Consider the following 19,465-nt stretch of genomic DNA (forward strand, 5'->3'; position numbering starts at 1 on the left):
TATTTTCCCATGTATTATTTTCTAGATGGTTAAGAATCTGATTTCAAAATCTGCCCTGTCATATTAGGTTTTCCTCATGTCTTCGATAATAAAGTTTTAAAAGCCACATTTTTTGTCATTTTTGCTAAATCACCTTTGTTTTTATTTTTCCATCTGAAGGTTCGATTTAATAGATTCAAAATAAAGTTTTAACCTCTGTTATAACTGGTTCCTTTTTTGAGTTATCTTAACCTAAAGTTTGAATCAACTATAAATTAAAAATATTAAATTTTTCGCCTTTAATTTACGGCAAATTGTTTGCAAACATATTTTTTGAATTCTTTTTTATTTGCTGATATCGTCCGTTTTAATTTTTGTCGTAAATAAGGTGACAAAACAATTGTTTGCTGTTTAAAACTTTAAATTAAGTTATCTCTAAGAAGGAATATGATATAGCCGATGTTGAACCATTGTTTTCAAAGGCAATATATCGCACTTTAAGACGCCGTAAAAAGTCATTACAAATAAAGGGGACTTCTCGCTGGTATTTTGTATCAAATATAGAGAAAAACCGGACTTTTAAACTATGACCCTGAGGTTAGATTTAGTTCAATATTTTGGAAAAGTTTAAGTGGATTTTTTCGATTTTTTATTAGAATTATAAAATTTTTTAGATTGTTCCTAAGAATTTACGTTCTTTTTAGCCAACCACGGAAAACAGTAAACTACAATTTTCTTTTCAATAAATGTTTTCCCAATTTTTACCAGCGCAAATCCATGCGCTAACACAGTCAAACTGTGACTGAAAACGCCATATAATCAAGGGATTTGCTAAACCCCGCCAGTTGGAAAATATCAGCAGAGAAAAAAAGAAAGTTTTTCCAACTACTTAACGTAAAAAAAAAATTAGAAGAAAAATGAATTTAGCGCCAAAAATTCATAACGACAGCGAAATACAATAAGAAATGTGATGCGAGGAAAAAAAATCACCCTCAAACCCAAACTCCAATAAGAAACCTTGAACTACACGAAACGCTACTAAAAATCTATAATTTCCTAAACTTAAACTTGAAATATTTAAGGGTGAGTCATCGAAAAATAACAACTAACACCCCTAAAATGCTGCTAGAAAAGGTATTGAAAACCCAAACGAACTAGAACTTAACAAACCAATAAGAAAAGTAGAGTGAGTTAAGAACCCACAGTGCGTACCACAGGCAGAGAAAATTTTCCCACTAAAACAACAACAGCTAACACATTAATAAAAAAACCCGTACTAAAAGAGTTTGAGTGAGTGAGAGAGAGAGAGCGAGCTTTGTTTGTTTATTTTTTTGTTTACTTTTCTTACAGCAAATATGTTTGTACGTGTGCCGGTTTGTACGTTAGTATATGCCAAACAAGTTCGTTTTAAAAGACCGGCGCAATACACATGTTTGAAGGGAAACAGTCAACAACTGTGAGCATTTGCTGCTGCCGTCGTTTCTTCATACCTTCAGACATGTAATAATTTCCCATTCAATCCCATTTGAAATGTTTACGTTACGCTAGTTGTGTGTGGTGTGCGCCTGTTTCTGTATGAAGAACTTTTGCGTCGACTTCGCTGCTACAACAATCTCATCATGTTGAAAATGTTTACATTCAATATTTTTACTTCATTCAATATTTTTCGTGTGTGAAATTTTTAGTATGAATTTCGCTTTCTGCTGAACAGGTTGTGTTGAATGTGAGAGTTCGGAACACGTTACAAAAAAAATAAAAGAAACAAAAACAAAAAAAGTGTATTTTTTTTTGTTCTACAACACTACTCCTCTTGAAGTGAAGTGCAAAAAATACATAATAAGAAAAGAACAAGAATTTCCGACTAGAAAATTATAGAAATTTTTATAGTAAAGAAAACAACAACTACAAAAAAAAAACATAATAAATCAACAATTACTGTTTTTTTATACAGTTTTCTAATAAAAATACAAGTTCTTAAAGAAAAAAATCACAAGTGTTTTTAACTTTAACTAAAACAACAACAAAAATTGTTTTCATTTAAAGAAAATTACAAAAACAATTTTACTTTTTTTATAATCTAAAATAAAAACAAACTTTTATAAATTACTAAAATTTTCATAACATAAACAAATTGTGCAAAAATTTTAAACAAATTCTAAAGAAAAAGAAGAAGAAATAATTCAAAAACAAACAAAATAATTGAACAAGTTTAATTTTGTCTTCTCTAGCAAAAAGCAAGAAGCAGAATTATTAATAATACAAAAAAAAAAAAAACAACGTCTACAAAAACAATTATACAAACAACAGAATAGAATACAACAGCAAACACAAATACACTCAAAATAACTGTAAATTTATGACAGAGACTGAGCAAAAGCAATAATAATCATACCAACAACAACAACAACAACACCAGCAACAAACACATTAAATAACAGCAAAGTAAATAATTGAGAAATAAATGTGAAAAAAAAAGAAAATTTTAAAATTGTTTTTGGATGCAGTCATTGAGAACAAGAATTGAAAAATATTAAAGAAAATCGAATGAGTATAAAATTTATAGTTTTTTTGTTGTTAAAATTTATTAAAAAATATCATCTTTTTTTATTAAAACTTTATAAACAGGCATAAGAAAAAATTTATTAAATCTATTGCTGAAAATTTGTTTTACAATTAAGTGCCGTGTAATAGGTAGAGGATATTGTAAAATATTTTAATTGTTTTTTTTTTTTTTCATTTACTTTTTTGACAGTGTTCTTTTTTTAATTAGGGAAACATTTTGAAATTTTTTAGCAACATCAAGTTTATCAATGGTTAACATTTAGTTTTTTATAAAAAATGTGAATTTATAAAAGGAAATCTTGAAAAGTGCAAAATTTTCTTGTTTTCTATTTATAAATTTTTCCAAATTTATTGGATTCTGTAACTTGAGAATATATATGAAATTTTCTTTGTTTTTTAAGTATTTTTAAAACAGTATTTTAAACTAAATTTCGCTGGCAGATAGGTAGTTACTGAATCAGCTGGTGAATCTATATTTTCTATAACCTAGAACACTAGAAAACTAAGACCAAAGTTCAAGTTTACTTTTCTAAAGAATTTGAGCTGTTCTACAATTCGAATCCAAACTTAGATTCTGATATCTCTAAACACCTCAGGTTTTCGATAAATTTTAGACAAAAATTTCAAAAACAAAACGATTTTTACTATATTCATATATTATTTATACAATTTTTAACTCCTGATTTAGTATCATGGACAGAAAATTTGTTTTTTAGAATTTTTATGGAATTTACTTTGTTTTAAAATTAATTTCGCTCCCCGGTAGTTACTGAATCAGCTGGAGAATCTATATTTTTTATAAAATAAAACACTAGAAAACTTAGGCTTTACATTTTTAAAGAATTTTGAGCTGTTTCATATTCGAATCCAAAATCAGAATCTGATATCTCAGAACACCTCAGGTTTTTAATAAATTTTAGCCTAAAATTTGAAAAACAAAGCAATTTTTGCTATAATTGAGTCGTTATTTCACAATTATTTATAAAAATTTTTGTGTCTTCTAAAGGTGCTCTCTATTGGTTTCAAAATAAAAGTTTAACCTATGTTGTATCTAATCCTAATCTTAAGTTTGCTATATATAATTAAAAGTATTTAAATAGTTTAGATATCTCTTCCATTTGCTGAGATATTTCCCCCCTGAAGTTTTTGCCTTAAAAGAAGTTTTAATATGATAATTTTGAATTCACAGTTATAGTCAAACTTTAAATTAAGATAACTTTAAGTTAAAACAAGTTATAGCAGAGATTAAAACCTTATTTTGAAGTCAGTAGTTAGGACTTGAAGATATAATAATAAATTTTATAATTAAAAGTGAATTTGTGCTCAAATATGGACTAAAACTCGGGGTTTTCAAAGTTTATAGGTACTTATATCTACTTTAATTGTCTTGAAAATCTTATTGGAAGTAAAAGATTCTGAGCTAAATATCAGTTTTAGTGTTTCGTTTCGTTCTTTTAGAAAAGAATACTATAGTTTGAGTGTTTTTAATTTTGTCGATCTATGCAATCTGTTTCATATCCCTAGAACTTTAATTTTGTTCTAAAATGTTAATGAGTCAATTTTATTACGTTTTTCAATATTTTTTTTTTATGAATTCTTTCATAAGTACTTGGAAATTTTGACAAATCATGTAAAATAAGAAATGTTTTAAAATTCTAATGAAATCTATTCTCATTTCTCTCTGATGAATCAAAAAGTTCTTATTTTTAAAGAAATTAAGTAAAAATTTATAAATTATTCATCTAGAACTTTTAATTTTGTATAATTTTTATTAAATACCTAACTAGTCCTATATTTTTAATTAAAAATAAATAATTTAGTAAAAGATATCGAAATTTAATTTTATAACATATTTTGAACATTGAGAAATTACAAAAATATTTATAAAAGTTACAATAATAAGTTGATTTCTGATTTAGAAATGTTTCTAAATTATAAAATAAATTTTAAAATATGTAGATTTCATTTTCAAAATTCTTTATTATTTTCTATAGAAATTTAAACAATTTTGTTTTAAAACTTTTCATAATAGAAATTTTAGATAAAATTTAAAGAAATTTCAATTGAAAAACAATGAATTTCGAAATTTTCAAAGTTTTTGTCTACAAACATTAAAGATTTAAAATTGCTTTCATAAAAAAGTTTTTAGTTTTTAATTTTCTAAAATTTTTTTTTAATAAAAATTATAATTTTGATAATATTTAAATGTTATGGAAATAAATTTTATAAAAATGCCTTAAACTTCTGTTTATATTTCTTTTAAAAACTAAATTGTAAAAAAAAGTTTTCAATTTCAAAGATTTTGAAACAAAATTTTCAAAATGTTGATAATTTTTTAAAGAAACTATAAACTATTAAATATAAAACATTCTTCTGGATTTGCCTAGAAATCTCAATAGTTTATTTAGATTATTGTAAAAATTGAAAAGATTTTATCAAAAAAATTTATTAATTTTGAAAGATTTCGGAATTTAACTTTTTTCCCAGTAAATTAGGGAAATTTTTGAATTTATTTTTGATTCCTTTAAATAGATTTTTAAAAACAAAAGATTCCAATATTTTATAGATTTACCAAAGAACTTTCTTAATCGCCCAGGCTACCAAGTGTTTCTTTTGTTTATAATTTAGTTATTTAAAGTTAATTTTTTAAAACTTTTTAAATAGTTTTTGAAAAAAGAAAAGACAAAAGTATCCAAAAACAATTTTACAATAATTTTCAATTAAATTACCTAATACTAATTTTTAAAATTAATATTTTCTTCTATTTTCTTTGAAAAACCAGATATCAAGACTATTATAACTGAAACTCCAACAAAAATATAAATTTTTTACAAAAAAAGAAAAAAAAAAAAAAAAACGAAAATTAAACTATTGAAATATAAAAATTAACGGATTAAACAAAAAAAAAACGAAAAACCAACAATAATAACATTTAAAAAAATAAGAAATTTTATTAAAAGTTTTTGTTAAAAAAACTAAATTTCGAACATTTATCAACTGAAAACTAAAATTTTTTTACTTTGAAGTAAAAACCATTTAACAAATGTGCGAAAACATAATTTTTGCAAATACGAATTAAAAAAAACTGTTAAAAATTCATCTAAATAAACAAAAAAAAAAAAAAAAAAAATTAAAAATCTTTTTAAATACAACAGCAACAAAATAGAAAACTATAGCTCAATGTATAAAGCTAATAGAGTGAAACTAAAATTTTCTACAATTTATAACAAAAGCAAATGAAATTTTCTTAATTTTCTATAAAAAAACCAAAACGAAAATGTAAAATGAAACATTTTTTTCCTTAAAACAACAATAAAAACTTGAAATTTCAATAACTTAAAGTTGAAATTAAAAAAAATACAAAAAAGCTTAACAATTTCCAAACAACAAAAAGAAAATGTTTTAAATTTAAAGGATTGAAAAATAAATTCCTAAATAAAAAGCTCTTAAAAAAAATTTTATTAAAAATTTCCCAAAAAACGGCTGGAAATTTGAATATATTTTAAAGCCAAGAAAAACCAAACTATTAAATGCTACTTATGGCGCCACGTCGCAATCATAATACTACAACAATTGTCAATCAAACACAGACTAACCAACAACTTCAACAACAGCAGCAACAATTGCAAAGCAATACTTTAGCAACATTTGTTACTAATTCCTCCAATAACAATCATCAGTTTTTCACCATAACGGATTCAGAAACAAATAGTTCGAATAATAGCAACAGCTTCACTATGTCGCCCATGCAAACGACTATCAATAGCAATAGTAACAACAACAATAACAATAACACTTTAACTCCGAATCATAATAAAACATCCGGAGGAGATCAATTTGTGCGTTGTTGTTATCCCAATGGTGATTGTTTCAAAACGGACTTGATTAATTTGGACGATTTAACGGAATGCATTAAGGTTATATGTAACAATGAGAACTGTAATGTGGGTCAATATATGCATCGAGAATGTTTCGAGTCTTGGGAACAAACCATACTTCAAACTCTCAAGACAATGGGGGGACGGGCACGCTCTTGGTCGGATCGTCAAAAGGCTCAGAATTTATGGACTAAGAAGGGCTATGATTTGGTATATAAAGTGTGCGGTTGTAAATGCAGCCGAGGACATTTACGCAAAGATTTAGAATGGGTAGCCCCCAAAGCGGGACAATTTGTAAATGGTCAAAGAATCATGAATGGCAGTAACAATGCCACCACCAACAATCAGGAAGATGAGGATAAAAAGAAAAAGAAAAACAAACGCAATCGTCAGCAACAGCAGCAGCAGCAACAACAACAACAGCAGCAGCAGAATACTAAAGCTCATACTCCTTTGCAGGCAACAAATGGTCATGCAAATGGTCAAAATGTTCAGCAAATGAATGGCTCTAGCAATTCCACACCAGAACCTTTGCAAATTAGCAAAACTCTTGAAACTACCAACAACAACAGCAACTCTAACAATCATAATAATGTGGGTGTTATAGGCTCGGGTCTACACCAAAATGGTTCTTCTCAGCAAATATCACAAAATCTTAATCAAAATGCTACAGTAGCAGAATTACCACCCAATGTGGTTACTTCTCTCAATAACCTATTAAATGGTCAAAATAATATTTTGGGTTTGGATTTACGCCCACGCACTAATAGCATTTCTTCGGGTTCCAATCATAGTGGCTCTACTTCTCCCTCAGCCATTTCTTTCTCCTCTGGTGATCTATCTACTGCTCAAACTCCTTTAAATAACACTTTACAAAGTCTCAATCTAAATGGTTTCTATCATGCTAATCAAAATGGTTTAACTGGAATACAGCAACAGCAGCAACAACAATTGCCTGCTCTACAATTGCACGCAAATCTTTTGCAACAATCTTCTGTTAATGCAGTTTCTTTGACTAAAAACATTTTAAATGGTCTACAATCGTCTGGTTTGTTGTGCAATACTAGCAACAACAACAACAACAATACTACTACTGCTACTACTACTACAGCAACAACTAATGGCAATAATCTCAATAGTAATGCAATAATTACAAATGCTTCAGCAGCTTTATTAATTAAGCAACAACAACAGCAACAGCAGCAACAACAACAACAGCAATGTGTTAATCTTTTATCAAACGGTAATGGTGTTGTTGCCTTAAAACAACATCCATTAACTGCATTCGAACAGCAACAATTATTGTTACAGCAAAAAGTTAAAGAAGTTGAAATCTATTCAGAGAGAGTACGGTAAGTGTTTTCCATTTTTTTTTTTTAGTTTTTAACAATTTTAAATAATTTTTTTAAGTTTAAATATAATTTAATTAAAACCCTCATTTTCACTGAAGCGTTGTTGATTTGTCATTCTTATGCAAATTAAATGCGTTTCCACTTCCTTTTTTTACGAAAAGTTTTAAATTTATTTAGATAACTAAAAAAATAAATAAAACATTTTTATAACAAATGCATTTAATTTTGAAAATTATAAAAAAAAACAAAATAATTTATTTTAAATAACAAAAGCTAAAGTCTAAGCTTAAATTAAAAAAAAAATATTTTAATTTAAATGTTTTTGTTATTTTATTATAATTTAGAATTTTTAATCAGTATATATATTTTTAAATAATATTAAAACGTTAAGGTTTTTGTTTAATTTTTGACAACAATAACAAACACAGCAGCTGTTTTATAATTTTGCAAATATTAATAACTAAAAAAAAGCCCAATTTCTCAAGGCTGTTTATGACATAAAATTACAATAAAATATACAGATTTTTTTTTTTAAATGTAATAACTGGTTTTATATAAAAAAACTTTTTAAATAAATTTAGCTTTTAATTTTTGCTTCTTTATTTCTTAAAAAAAATATTTCACTTAATAAAAATATTTCAAAAATGAAAACAATAACACATATGCTGTTTATCAATAAACATTTCATTTAATGAAATCATCAAAATATTTATTTATTTTAAAAAATATTAATTTTAAATTCATAATTTATGCAAAAATTGAAAAAAAAACACTTAAAAATAAACTCTTGGGCTCTTAAAAAAAAAACGAAAAACAATTAAGCCCAAGAAAATGGAAATTACTCTAGACACACAGTTTTCTGTTAGCTCATTTTATATGCAAATTAAAAAAAAAAAAAAAACTCAAAAAACATTTAACGTTTATAGTAGGAGGTGTTACAGACACATATTCTTATCTTATTCATACAGGTCCCTGTCTTTGACGACAGTATTTTAAAACTTCAAAAAAAAAAAAAACGTAAATTGTTAAGGAACATTAAATCTAACCTTGACATTGAAAACACATTTTGTTGTTAGCTAAGGAAATTATTCGAAAAAAAAAAAAATAGCACAAGCACACGAGTATTTCTGTTTTTTTAATAAAATTTTTAATGCAACAAATATAAATAAATAACGTCATCAACTCACATTAAATGAAAAAAAAGTAAATAAACAAAAATTTTCAAAAAATATTAAAACAGCTACATACCAGCGGATTTTGCAAATACCCTATATGTCAATAAGGGATTTTTAAACATTGGGTAATGATGAACGGTGTCTTCGCTGGGTTGCAGTAGCACTCTACTCACCACAGCCTATCGCCGCGGGGGTAGGTTCTCCGGAGATTGTTAGGCCTCTTACCGAATACGCTGGGCAGGGTTTTTTTTTATCGAACATTGGGACATTGAACGATGTAGTTCTGCATATGATGTACTTGCAGAACACCAAGTAGCTCAATATGGAAATAGACAGACCGTTTGGAAGCTTAGGGATCTAAATATCCTGAACGAACTGGACTGTACTGTCAAAAAGATACTCTTCGAAATAATGAGTAGAAATCTTTTGACAGGTATGAGGACTGGTAGCCGCCCAATCGAGGAAAAACAAACCGTACCAGTAGTGGGAAGGGTAGTTCTTAGTATGTGCTTGTCATGAGCCCCTCTGGCATGGGTACCTGCATGGGTCATTACACATAAGGCTTTGCATCGCATCAAGATGAAACATTCATAAAAAAACACAACTTTGAAAATTTCGAAACTTATTGAAAAACTTGACATTTTCTTAAGGGGTTTCCAAATTTTATGAATAATTTCGATATATTTTCAATATTTTATTAGTTTACAATTAAATTTTATGGAAAAATGTTGAATTTTTAAAGTTCGAAAATTTTCGAACAAAATTCGAACTTTTTTAAATTAATCAAAAATGGATTATTTTTATATTGGATGTTATTTATAACAATATAAAATTTTTTTCATACAAAAAATTTTAAGGGGAAAATAAAAATTCTTTACAAAATCAAAAATTTTGAAATTTCAAAATCAATTTTTTTGGAAATCTTTATATATTCTTAAGGGTTTTTTAAAATTTTATGATTAATTTCGATATATTTTTAATATTTTATTAGTTTACAATTAAATTTGGGTGAAAAGTTTAAGTTTTGGAATGTTCGAAAATTTTCGAACAAAATTCGAACTTAGTAAAATTATTAAAAAATTGTTTATTTTTATATTAGTTATCATTTATAACAATTTAAAATTGTTTTCATACAAAAAATTTTAAGCAGAAAATAAAAATTCTTTACAAAATCAAAAATTTTACATTTTCTTAAGGGTTTTTCAAAATTTTATGATTAATTTTGATATATTTTTAATATTTTATTAGTTTACAATTAAATTTTATGGAAAAATATTGAATTTTAAAAGTTCGAAAATTTTCGAACAAAATTCGAACTTCTTTAAATCAATCAAAAATAGATTATTTTTATATTAGTTATCTTTTATAACAATTTAAAATTGTTTTCATACAAAAAATTTTAAGCAGAAAATAAAAATTCTTTACAAAATCAAAAATTATGAAATTTCAAAATCAAATTTTTTGAAAAATTTTACATTTTCTTAAGGGTTTTTCAAAATTTTATGATTAATTTCGATATATTTTTAATATTTTATTAGTTTACAATTAAATTTGGGTGAAAAGTTTAAGTTTTGGAATGTTCGAAAATTTTCGAACAAAATTCGAACTTAGTAAAATTATTAAAAAATGGTTTATTTTTATATTAGTTATCATTTATAACAATTTAAAATAGTTTTAATGCAAAAAATTTAAAGCCGAAAATAAAAATTCTTTAAAATATCACAAGTTTTGAAATTTCAAAATCAAACTTTTTGAAAAACTTTACATTTTCTTAAGGGGTTTTCAAAATTTTATGATTAATTTCGATATATTTTTAATATTTTATTAGTTTACAATTAAATTTGAATGAAAAGTACTAGTTTTGAAATGTTCGAAAATTTTCGAACAAAATTCGAACTTAGTAAAATTATTCAAAAATGGGTTCTTTTTATATTACTTATCATTTATAACTATTTAAATTGATTTTATACAAAAAATTTTAAGGGGAAAATAACATTTTTTTAAAAAATCACAAATTTTGAAATTTAAAAAACAAATTTTGTGAAAAACTTAACATTTTCTTAAGGGGTTTCAAATTTTTTTGATTAATTTAAAAATATTTTTAATATTTTATTAGTTTACAATTAAATTTGAATGAAAAGTAGCAGTTTTGGAATGTTCGAAATTTTTCGAACAAAATTCGAACTTGACAAAATGTTACAAAAGTGAAATATTTTTATAACAAAATTCATTTCAAACTAATTTTAATTTTAAAATATTTAAGTTTGAAAGTAAATTTTCAAAAATTTTCCAAAATTTAAATCTTTTCGAAAGTATAATTTGTTTAATTTCGAGTAAAACCCTTAATTTTACAATTTGGAGAAAAAATTTTTTAAAAGGCTTAAAGAATTATTTCAGGATTTTATGATGTGAAGAATAAAAATTGGTTCGAAAATGTTCGACTTGGAAAGTAGGGTATTAAAACCCAACACGAAAAAAAATTGTGTAAATTGTGTAAAAAAAAGTATCTATCTGCAAATTATTTAAATTGTAGTATAAAACTCATGCATATAAAACTCAAATTGATAATGAATTTTTATTTTTTTATTTATTTAATTGTATTTTTGCTACGATTTAAATTATAAAAAAATGAAAGTGAAAGCATTTTTTTTTCATTTTCATTATTTGCTGTAAAGACTTTTAAATATACAAAAAGCAGATAAGAAAAAATGCGTCATGGCAAGACTACAAAGTAAGAAGCAAGAAAAAAAAACAACAACAATATTTATATACAATAAATTGCATTAACAATCAAATTATAAAAAAAAGACAACAGCAATAATAACAACAACAACACAATTTATTAATAGCTTTTAAAAGATTTATATACATTTTCAATTTCAATATAGACAGAATATTAAAAAAATGAAATATTTAAAAAAAAATTATCTATAGAAAAATGCCAGACATTTTGGAAAAAAAAACTTGTTGAGAATTTTTAATTAGAAAAAAAATTATTAATGGAAATTAAGCAACAAATGTTGCAAATAAATTTTATTTTATTGTAATATTGATTAATCATTTTTTTTTTAAATTTTAAGGAGTTTTCTTTTGCTGTATTTTATTTATTTTTCATTTTACTTTTTTGTAATTTTTTTTGCTGTTAAAGCAATATTTACAAAACAATTTAAACACATACATATGTTTTTGTTGTTGTTTTTTACTTTTGGTGGTAATAATAAACAATAACAACAACCAAGTAATGACCTTGAACATGAAAATAACAACAAAATGTAGATTTTTTTTAACAAAATATACAATAAATACCTATTATCGCTTTATTTTTTTGCTGATTTTTTTTTTTTGCAAAATCAACAAAGAATTGTACTTAATTTTATTTATACTTTACTTTTTTTATCGTTTAATTTTTGTTATTGTTATTTACAATTACGTTATTTTTTGTTTTTATTTTAATTTTTACTTTTTTTATTTAGTAATGAGTTTCGCAATTGTTTTATAAGGGTTTTGACAATATTTTATTTGTTGCATTTAAAGTCTGCCAAATCTTATTACAAATTTGCTAATAATCGCGAATATTCCCAGAATTTTGTTTAACATTTTTAAAAATTTGCATATTTTTAGGCTTGCTAAACTTTTTGATTTTGTTTTCCAGTATTTTCATTAACTTTGTGAAGTATTAGCATACTTTTAGGCATGTTGCATTTAAATGTTTATTTTTTCAAGAATATTCTCAGAATTTGTAAGAAAGTTGGAATTGTTGGGTCCTGCTGTGTTAGATAAGGTTTAGAAGGATTAGTTACATTCTATAGTAATGACATAAGGTCTCATTACAGCTTCTATACAAGCTCTTAGACAACTTCTAATTAGTCTATTAAGTATCTTGGTTAAGATCGCTTATAACCTTGGCCATAAGGCCTTAAAGACTCCTTGAAATACGTTCTACTGTTCCAATACTGGTTGATCTATTTGAGATCATTCTATAGATGTCGAAGTGCTTTATAGACTTTCCCGCTCATCAGTCTTTTAACCGTCAACAAACACATAGTCCGAAACTCTGCCCTGCGGTTTAGCGGTTCCCGTGGTACCAGATTATGTGGTTTTTTGGTTCGACCCCATGTCAAATTATTCCAAGGAAAGACCGACGATACATTTGATCATCACCGATTTATAATCCCGGCAGATGTTGTTGTTGTAACAGGTTGGCTGTAACTGGATGTTCTTCCCTGGGGAAAAAACTTCCGGTTGATACAGCTGTTGTTGAGTTGACAATCTTTAGCCGATTTAGAATCGGGTCGTTTCGGAGCGGAGATCCAATTGTCGTGGGAACGATCCCGGCAGATCAGAGGTACTGGTAGCACCTCTTTTCCCTGGCATTCCAATTACATCAAGATGGGATCTTTCTTCAAGGTAACATGCCCCCGGGGGGGAGATCGTTCTATAGTAAGGACATAAGGGCCCTATTAAACTCAAGGTAACATGCCCCCGGGGGGGAGATCGTTCTATAGTAAGGACATAAGGGCCCTATTAAACTCACTATAAGAATCCTTAGACTACTTCTGTGCAGTTCATTAAGTATCTCAGTAACCTACGCTGAAGAACTAAAGAACTTTTAACCGGTATTAGTAATATAAACTCGGACCAGTATATGTATATCTTGGATCCCTCCCTGATATGTTATACTTACCACATTAACCTATATTAGCATAATGTTATGCTTTTAAAATCTGAAATTATTTTCTTTCAAGAATATTCTTAGAGAAAAAAGTTAGCATTCTTTTAGGCGCGTACTATATAAATTATTTAAAGTCTAACTTTAACTTTTTCTCTTAATTTACACTTTCCTTAACATTTTCTCTTCCATTACAGAGACTTTTCTTTATCTATTGCAACAATCAGTTTCTTTAGCAATTTCTTTGTTGTGTTTTATTCATTCAAATACATACTTATATTATGACTTAACTTGTCAAACATATACAACTGTCATTTAAAATGATATTTCAATGCAAAACTTTTTTTTATTATATTAAATAAAGAAAAATGCATTTTTAATATGGATTTTTATTCAAAATTTCCATTTCTATTTCTTAACATTATAAATCAAACCTTTTAAACAAACTACATGCCACATACGAGAAAAAAAAAACTACTACTTAAAGCAAATACAATCAATATATTGTAAGTCTGGTAATGTATGAGTAAATGTATATAACCCTAAGATCCTTGTCTGTCTGTCTGTCGGTCCTATGAAAACAATTTGACATGATGTTGGCGTGTGTGTATATAGTGAACTTTGAGAAAAAAAAAAATAACTTGTGAGGAAAAGCAGGAGATTTGTTTTTTGTATTGAATTTATACACACTTTAGTTGAAGTTTTCTTTTTCTTAAAACAGTGAAGTTTGGCTAGAAAGAACTTGAAAAGGTCTCTAGCATTATATCGAACTATATAAGGTTTATATGCTAATGAAAAGATATTCCAGGAGGAAAACTCTAATGTTACTTCACTGTAAATTTCTATGACTTCAAGCTCTTTTAGCCAACTTTAGATGTTTATTTTTTAAGTTCATATTTGATTTTTGGTTATTGGAACTCATACGATTAAAGTATGTACTTGGTTGGGTTGTATACACATTACTTCCCTCAACCAATAAATATGTATGTAAGTTCGCTCGCTCTTGCTCTGCTATTTAATGCCGACAACATGCATGTCGATAATGTCGATTAAAGTAAAAATATGATTTGTTGTATGCAGCTGCAAATGCATCTTGTGTGTTGTAGTAAAAATAAATAAAGAAATAAAATAAGGCGGATTGTTGTTCTTTTTTCATCTTTTTTCGATATGAACTGCTTGCCAGCTATTACTGGTTGCCGTTTTGTTTAAAAAAACTCTGTTTTTTTGCCTTCTTTTACCCATGAACATGATTTTCAAATCAAGTCAGTAAAGCATGTCAAAAAAAAAAAAATAATAAAAATCTTTATATAAAATTGAGTATTGAAAAAAAAAAACAACAACTTGAAAAGGAAATAAAGTTTAAGTCTGTCTGCTTATTTTTAACAGTTTTTCCCGAAGTAGCAGCGCAAAAAAGAAAAAGAAATATAAATTTTGACATCTCTTGGAAATTTTAAACATTGCACCAGAAATTGTTATGACAAGCTAGAGATTTTAAAGTATTTTTTTCAAACAAATGTCTCTGTTATTTTATGTTTTCTTTGCAAATGTATCTTTTTACAACAAGATGTGGGAGTGTTAACGTTTTTTTCAGTTTGTCATTATTTGATTTCCGGTTACTACAAAACTCCACAATAATGAAACTTTGTAACTCTATGGAGAAGATTTTTTTTCAATAAATATAGCTTTAATATAATGTTAAAGTACATAGAGTTAATTTTGTTTATTATTAAGAAAATTTGCATACTTTTAGGCGTTAAATGTAAATAAAACATGCTGCCTACTTTTAGTAGCAATATAATCATTCGTTATTTCTTATTGAAGTGTAATATATAAAGGACCAGTTACCTAAAAACTAGTGGGTATTAATAGATTACTTTTCATATCACAGGTAATCTAGAGAATAACCAATATACATTCCATAGTAGCCAGGAATATAGAAACTTCCAATTTTGTACTAATTTTCGAATAACAACTGTGTCTTTTGTAATACAATTTAACCTTAAAAGTGACGATAAAGTAAACAGTACAAACATGGCTTGTCAATAAAATATAAAGCATACTTGTAGGCTTTAAATATAAAGAAAACTAGCTGTATAACTCAGTTTTTAATATCTATCTAATTTCTTTCTATAAACTAGCTGTTTCTCACTGAAAATAATCTATTATTTATGCAATTGTAGAGTTAGTCACCCACAGCTTTTAGTTACTAATAGATTACTTTACACATCACAAGTAAACTAGCAAATGAACACTGTTCAAAATGTTGTACAAAAGGCAACTATGTACTTTAAAAGGGAAACAGAAATCAAAATTGATCACTTAATTTAACCACAAAATGATAGTAAAGCAAACTGTGAAAAATAATGTGTTAATCAAAAGAAAGCATACATTAAGGCTTTAAATATAATTAAATACATTGTCTACTTTTAGGAGCAAATACTTAATTACAAGTTTCCCTTTAATAACAGCCTCGAAACCGCTTATTCTTTTGAACTTTATTAATTTATTTAAATTAATTTCATAATTTATTTGCCGCCATCATCATATTTTAATCTTTTGCTACTAGGAACAATTTTTTTTTATTTCTCTTTCACCAAGATTTTCAATTTATAGTTAATATTTTAATAATATTCTAACAATATTCTTGTATGTTTAATTCCTATTAATTTTTATTACTAACAATTCATTTTGTTACATATTTTTTATCACCTAATTTACATAAAAATTTTATATATATTTTTTGTAATTTAGTTGTAAGAGTATTTTACATTAAATTCTTTTCTAAATGCTGAATTCTGTGAGTTTATTGGAATGGGCGCTATACAATTTGAAAAAGTCTTATTAGTTGAATAAAGAGTTTGTTGAAATCTGTTTTATGAAATGGCTTATTTACATTATGGTGAGAATCAAGTTTAGCGATGACTTTTCTATAAAGGAATCTTAGGAGATTTTTTTTCTGGGTAAATTTGGGCACTACTGATTCTTATTATTTGGTCGTAGTTCTCATAAAACTTTAATATCATTCTTTTCAATGATTATTATGAAGTTCTTTTAAAGTCAAATCAAAACAAATCAATTTGTTTCTGAAATGCATTTCCTATCAATTTCCTTTAATTTTCATTCCTGAGCCCAAAAAGTATGTATTAGATGATGTAAAAACTTAGTCCATCTTTCTATATAATCAATGTTGATCTTTCCATATATTGTATAAAAGTAACTTTACGAGATCCAACTATATCTTATGTAGAAATATGCCATACAAAAATCGACAAAATCGGTCCATAAATGGCAAAGATGTAATGAAAACCCCGCTGCAACCTCGATCATAGACAGTATATTATATCAAATGAAAGGTTTTACACTACATTTTTCATACAATATAACAAACTTGTTGCTAATTCTATTTAACATTATTACTTAAGTATAGAACCTAATACCTTTTCGCTTCTTAAGAAGTGCTTTTTAAACTATGTTCTAATAACAGATTTGACATTTATACACCCTTGCTTTGACTTATTTCATAGTTTTTACCGTTTTATTAAACCAGTTTATACATTTTTTATAATATATTCTCACACTTACTAAATTCTAAGAGGGGTTTCATGTCATTTCTTATCTAAAGAATGCATGTAAACCACTAAAAGGGTATTAAATATAACCGGTAATCTAATGAAATATTTCGCTAATTTCCATTTATTTCCGGTAGAATTATTTAGTTTACATTTAATAAATACAATATATGATAAAAACCCGCATAAACTTATTTAATAATTAAACAATAAAAATTCTAATAGTTTAAAAGTTGAAATGTTTATATCTATTTTCTGGGACCCACTGTCTGTTTCTCACTCTCTTTGTCTCTACTTTAGCGCAACAGCAATTTTAAACAAACAACACCCAGTAGAGAAAAAAAAACAAAAAACTATTAATGGCAAAACATTGTAATAAAATACAAAATTGCAAGAAAACCATAATTATACGAAGAGTATAGTATAAGTACTTCCTATACTGCACTAATACCCTGCTATTACCAAGTAGGTTTAAAGGTTGTCAAGTTATCCCTTCGCATTATACTAAAACTTAACTGTTTTTATTCTTTTGAACATATTTTTCGGTTCAATTTATTAGTTTTTAAAGCATAAATGCATGAATTGATTACCTAACATACTACAGGTAATCTATGTAGGAGTCAAGAGCTATTTTAGTGTCTCTGTTAAAGCCAGTAGAATGTGTAGACTTCTAACGTTTTATGAGTCTACCTTAAAGCTTAAATAAGTGCATATTTTCTAATGCAGAAAAAGTAAATTGGCTACTTTATATATTACTGGTAGTCTAGAGAGTAGCCAATCATATGTATTACAATTGATCTAGTGAATATTGAGTAGCCATTATGATTACCCTAGAATGTAGAGACTTTCCACTTTATACTAATTCCTACGCATATACTTTTGTGTCTTTTATAAAGTAACGAGAAGTTAATTGATTACTAAATATATTATAGGTAATCTAGCGTGTAATCAATTGTCACTTTCCAGTCCCTAAAAAATCAAGAGAATAGACATTTAATTTTCTCACTGATATCACTTTGAAACTATTGATCTTATTGGTGATAATATATTATTTAATCTAATTGAAGTATAATGTATAATGGGTATTGATTGATTACTTAACATATCACAGGTAATCTAGCGTATATTCAATAGTAATTCCGAGTACTTTAAAATGTAGACAATCCGTCTTTTTACTAATTTCCATACGTACATATATCTATTAACTTTTGTGTTCTTATACAAAAGTTAAATCATTTTGATTACTTGACATATCACTAGTAATCTGGCGAAGAGTCAATTGTTATTTTAAGGTCTCTAAGTAATTAAGATAATGGACAATATACATTTTTCTGAATTATCTTTAAAAAGCAGTTCTTTGTCTTATAAGGACCAAACTTTTAGTTTGTGATTTGTGTTACTCAGCTAATTACTGGTAATCTAGCGGGTAGTCATTTAACATTTTAGTGTTCCTAAGTAATTAAGGAAGTAGACAATATATATTTTTAGATTTCTCCTTAAAAAGTAAAAGTTTTTTCTACAAAATTGTACTTTTCTAATCGAAGTGTTATACTTAACTTATTACTGGTAATCCAGTGAATAGTCAATTGTCATTTTATTGTCCCTAAGTAGATTTCTTTTCATATGAAGTCTTTTTCTTATTAAAACTAAACTTTGACATTGCAAATTGTGTTTTACTATTATCAATTGCCATTTAAATGTCCCTAAGTAATCAAGGAAGTAGACAATCTATTACTTGCCTGTTTCTTTTTCAAAATTAATTACTTCTCTTACTATAGGTAAACTTTTACATAGTAAATTGTGCTTTTCAAATCCAAGTGTGTTTGTATGGTGGGACTGTCTCTCAGAACTACCAGACCCTAACACAATCTAATTGATGTTGTGGTAGAATTTTTCTATAAACGATGTATGAGTAGTATTGGCGTTAAAAATACAAAATTTATTTATTTATTCATAATTTTTAGTTTTAATTTTTTTTATATTTTTAAGTTGCATTAGAATTGCACACAAACACACACACACACACTACACAGAGACACAAACGCCGCCACAGACATTTATAATAATTTTTTGCAGTTAACACGTACAATGTACGTGCCAATAGTTGAAATTGTATGGGCAAAATGGAACTGAACGATGAAATCTAGTAAACAGTTCTTTAGGCGGCTGCTGGCACTGTTCGTTTTGTCCCCTTTTGCCACCCAATACTGATGAAATAATGAAATGTTAAAGCGAATAAACGAATAGGTTCCATAGCATTCTATATATACTCAGTTAGTCA

The 19,465-nt window shown here is 26.4% G+C and overlaps 1 protein-coding gene across 2 annotated transcripts in view; it reads left to right on the forward strand.

Moving 5' to 3' along the window:
• The first annotated feature begins 1,562 nt into the window (after nucleotides 1–1,562).
• LOC119611240 (headcase protein-like) overlaps nucleotides 1,563–19,465 on the forward strand; it is a 93,988-nt gene continuing 76,085 nt past the window's right edge. The window contains exons 1-2 of one of the 2 annotated variants that reach the window (XM_037966755.1): nucleotides 1,563–2,421; nucleotides 5,324–7,771. In XM_037966755.1, coding sequence (XP_037822683.1) covers nucleotides 6,072–7,771 — 1,700 coding nt within the window. In that variant the 5' untranslated portion in view covers nucleotides 1,563–2,421; nucleotides 5,324–6,071. Of the gene's footprint in view, nucleotides 2,422–5,323; nucleotides 7,776–19,465 lie in introns of those variants that run through there. The other variant, XM_037966756.1, reaches the window with a different exon arrangement.

This window comes from Lucilia sericata, unplaced genomic scaffold (genome assembly GCF_015586225.1).
Source record: "Lucilia sericata isolate MDLA Ls3-8-SP2 unplaced genomic scaffold, ASM1558622v1 Contig001395F_arrow, whole genome shotgun sequence".
Lineage (NCBI taxonomy): Eukaryota > Metazoa > Arthropoda > Insecta > Diptera > Calliphoridae > Lucilia > Lucilia sericata.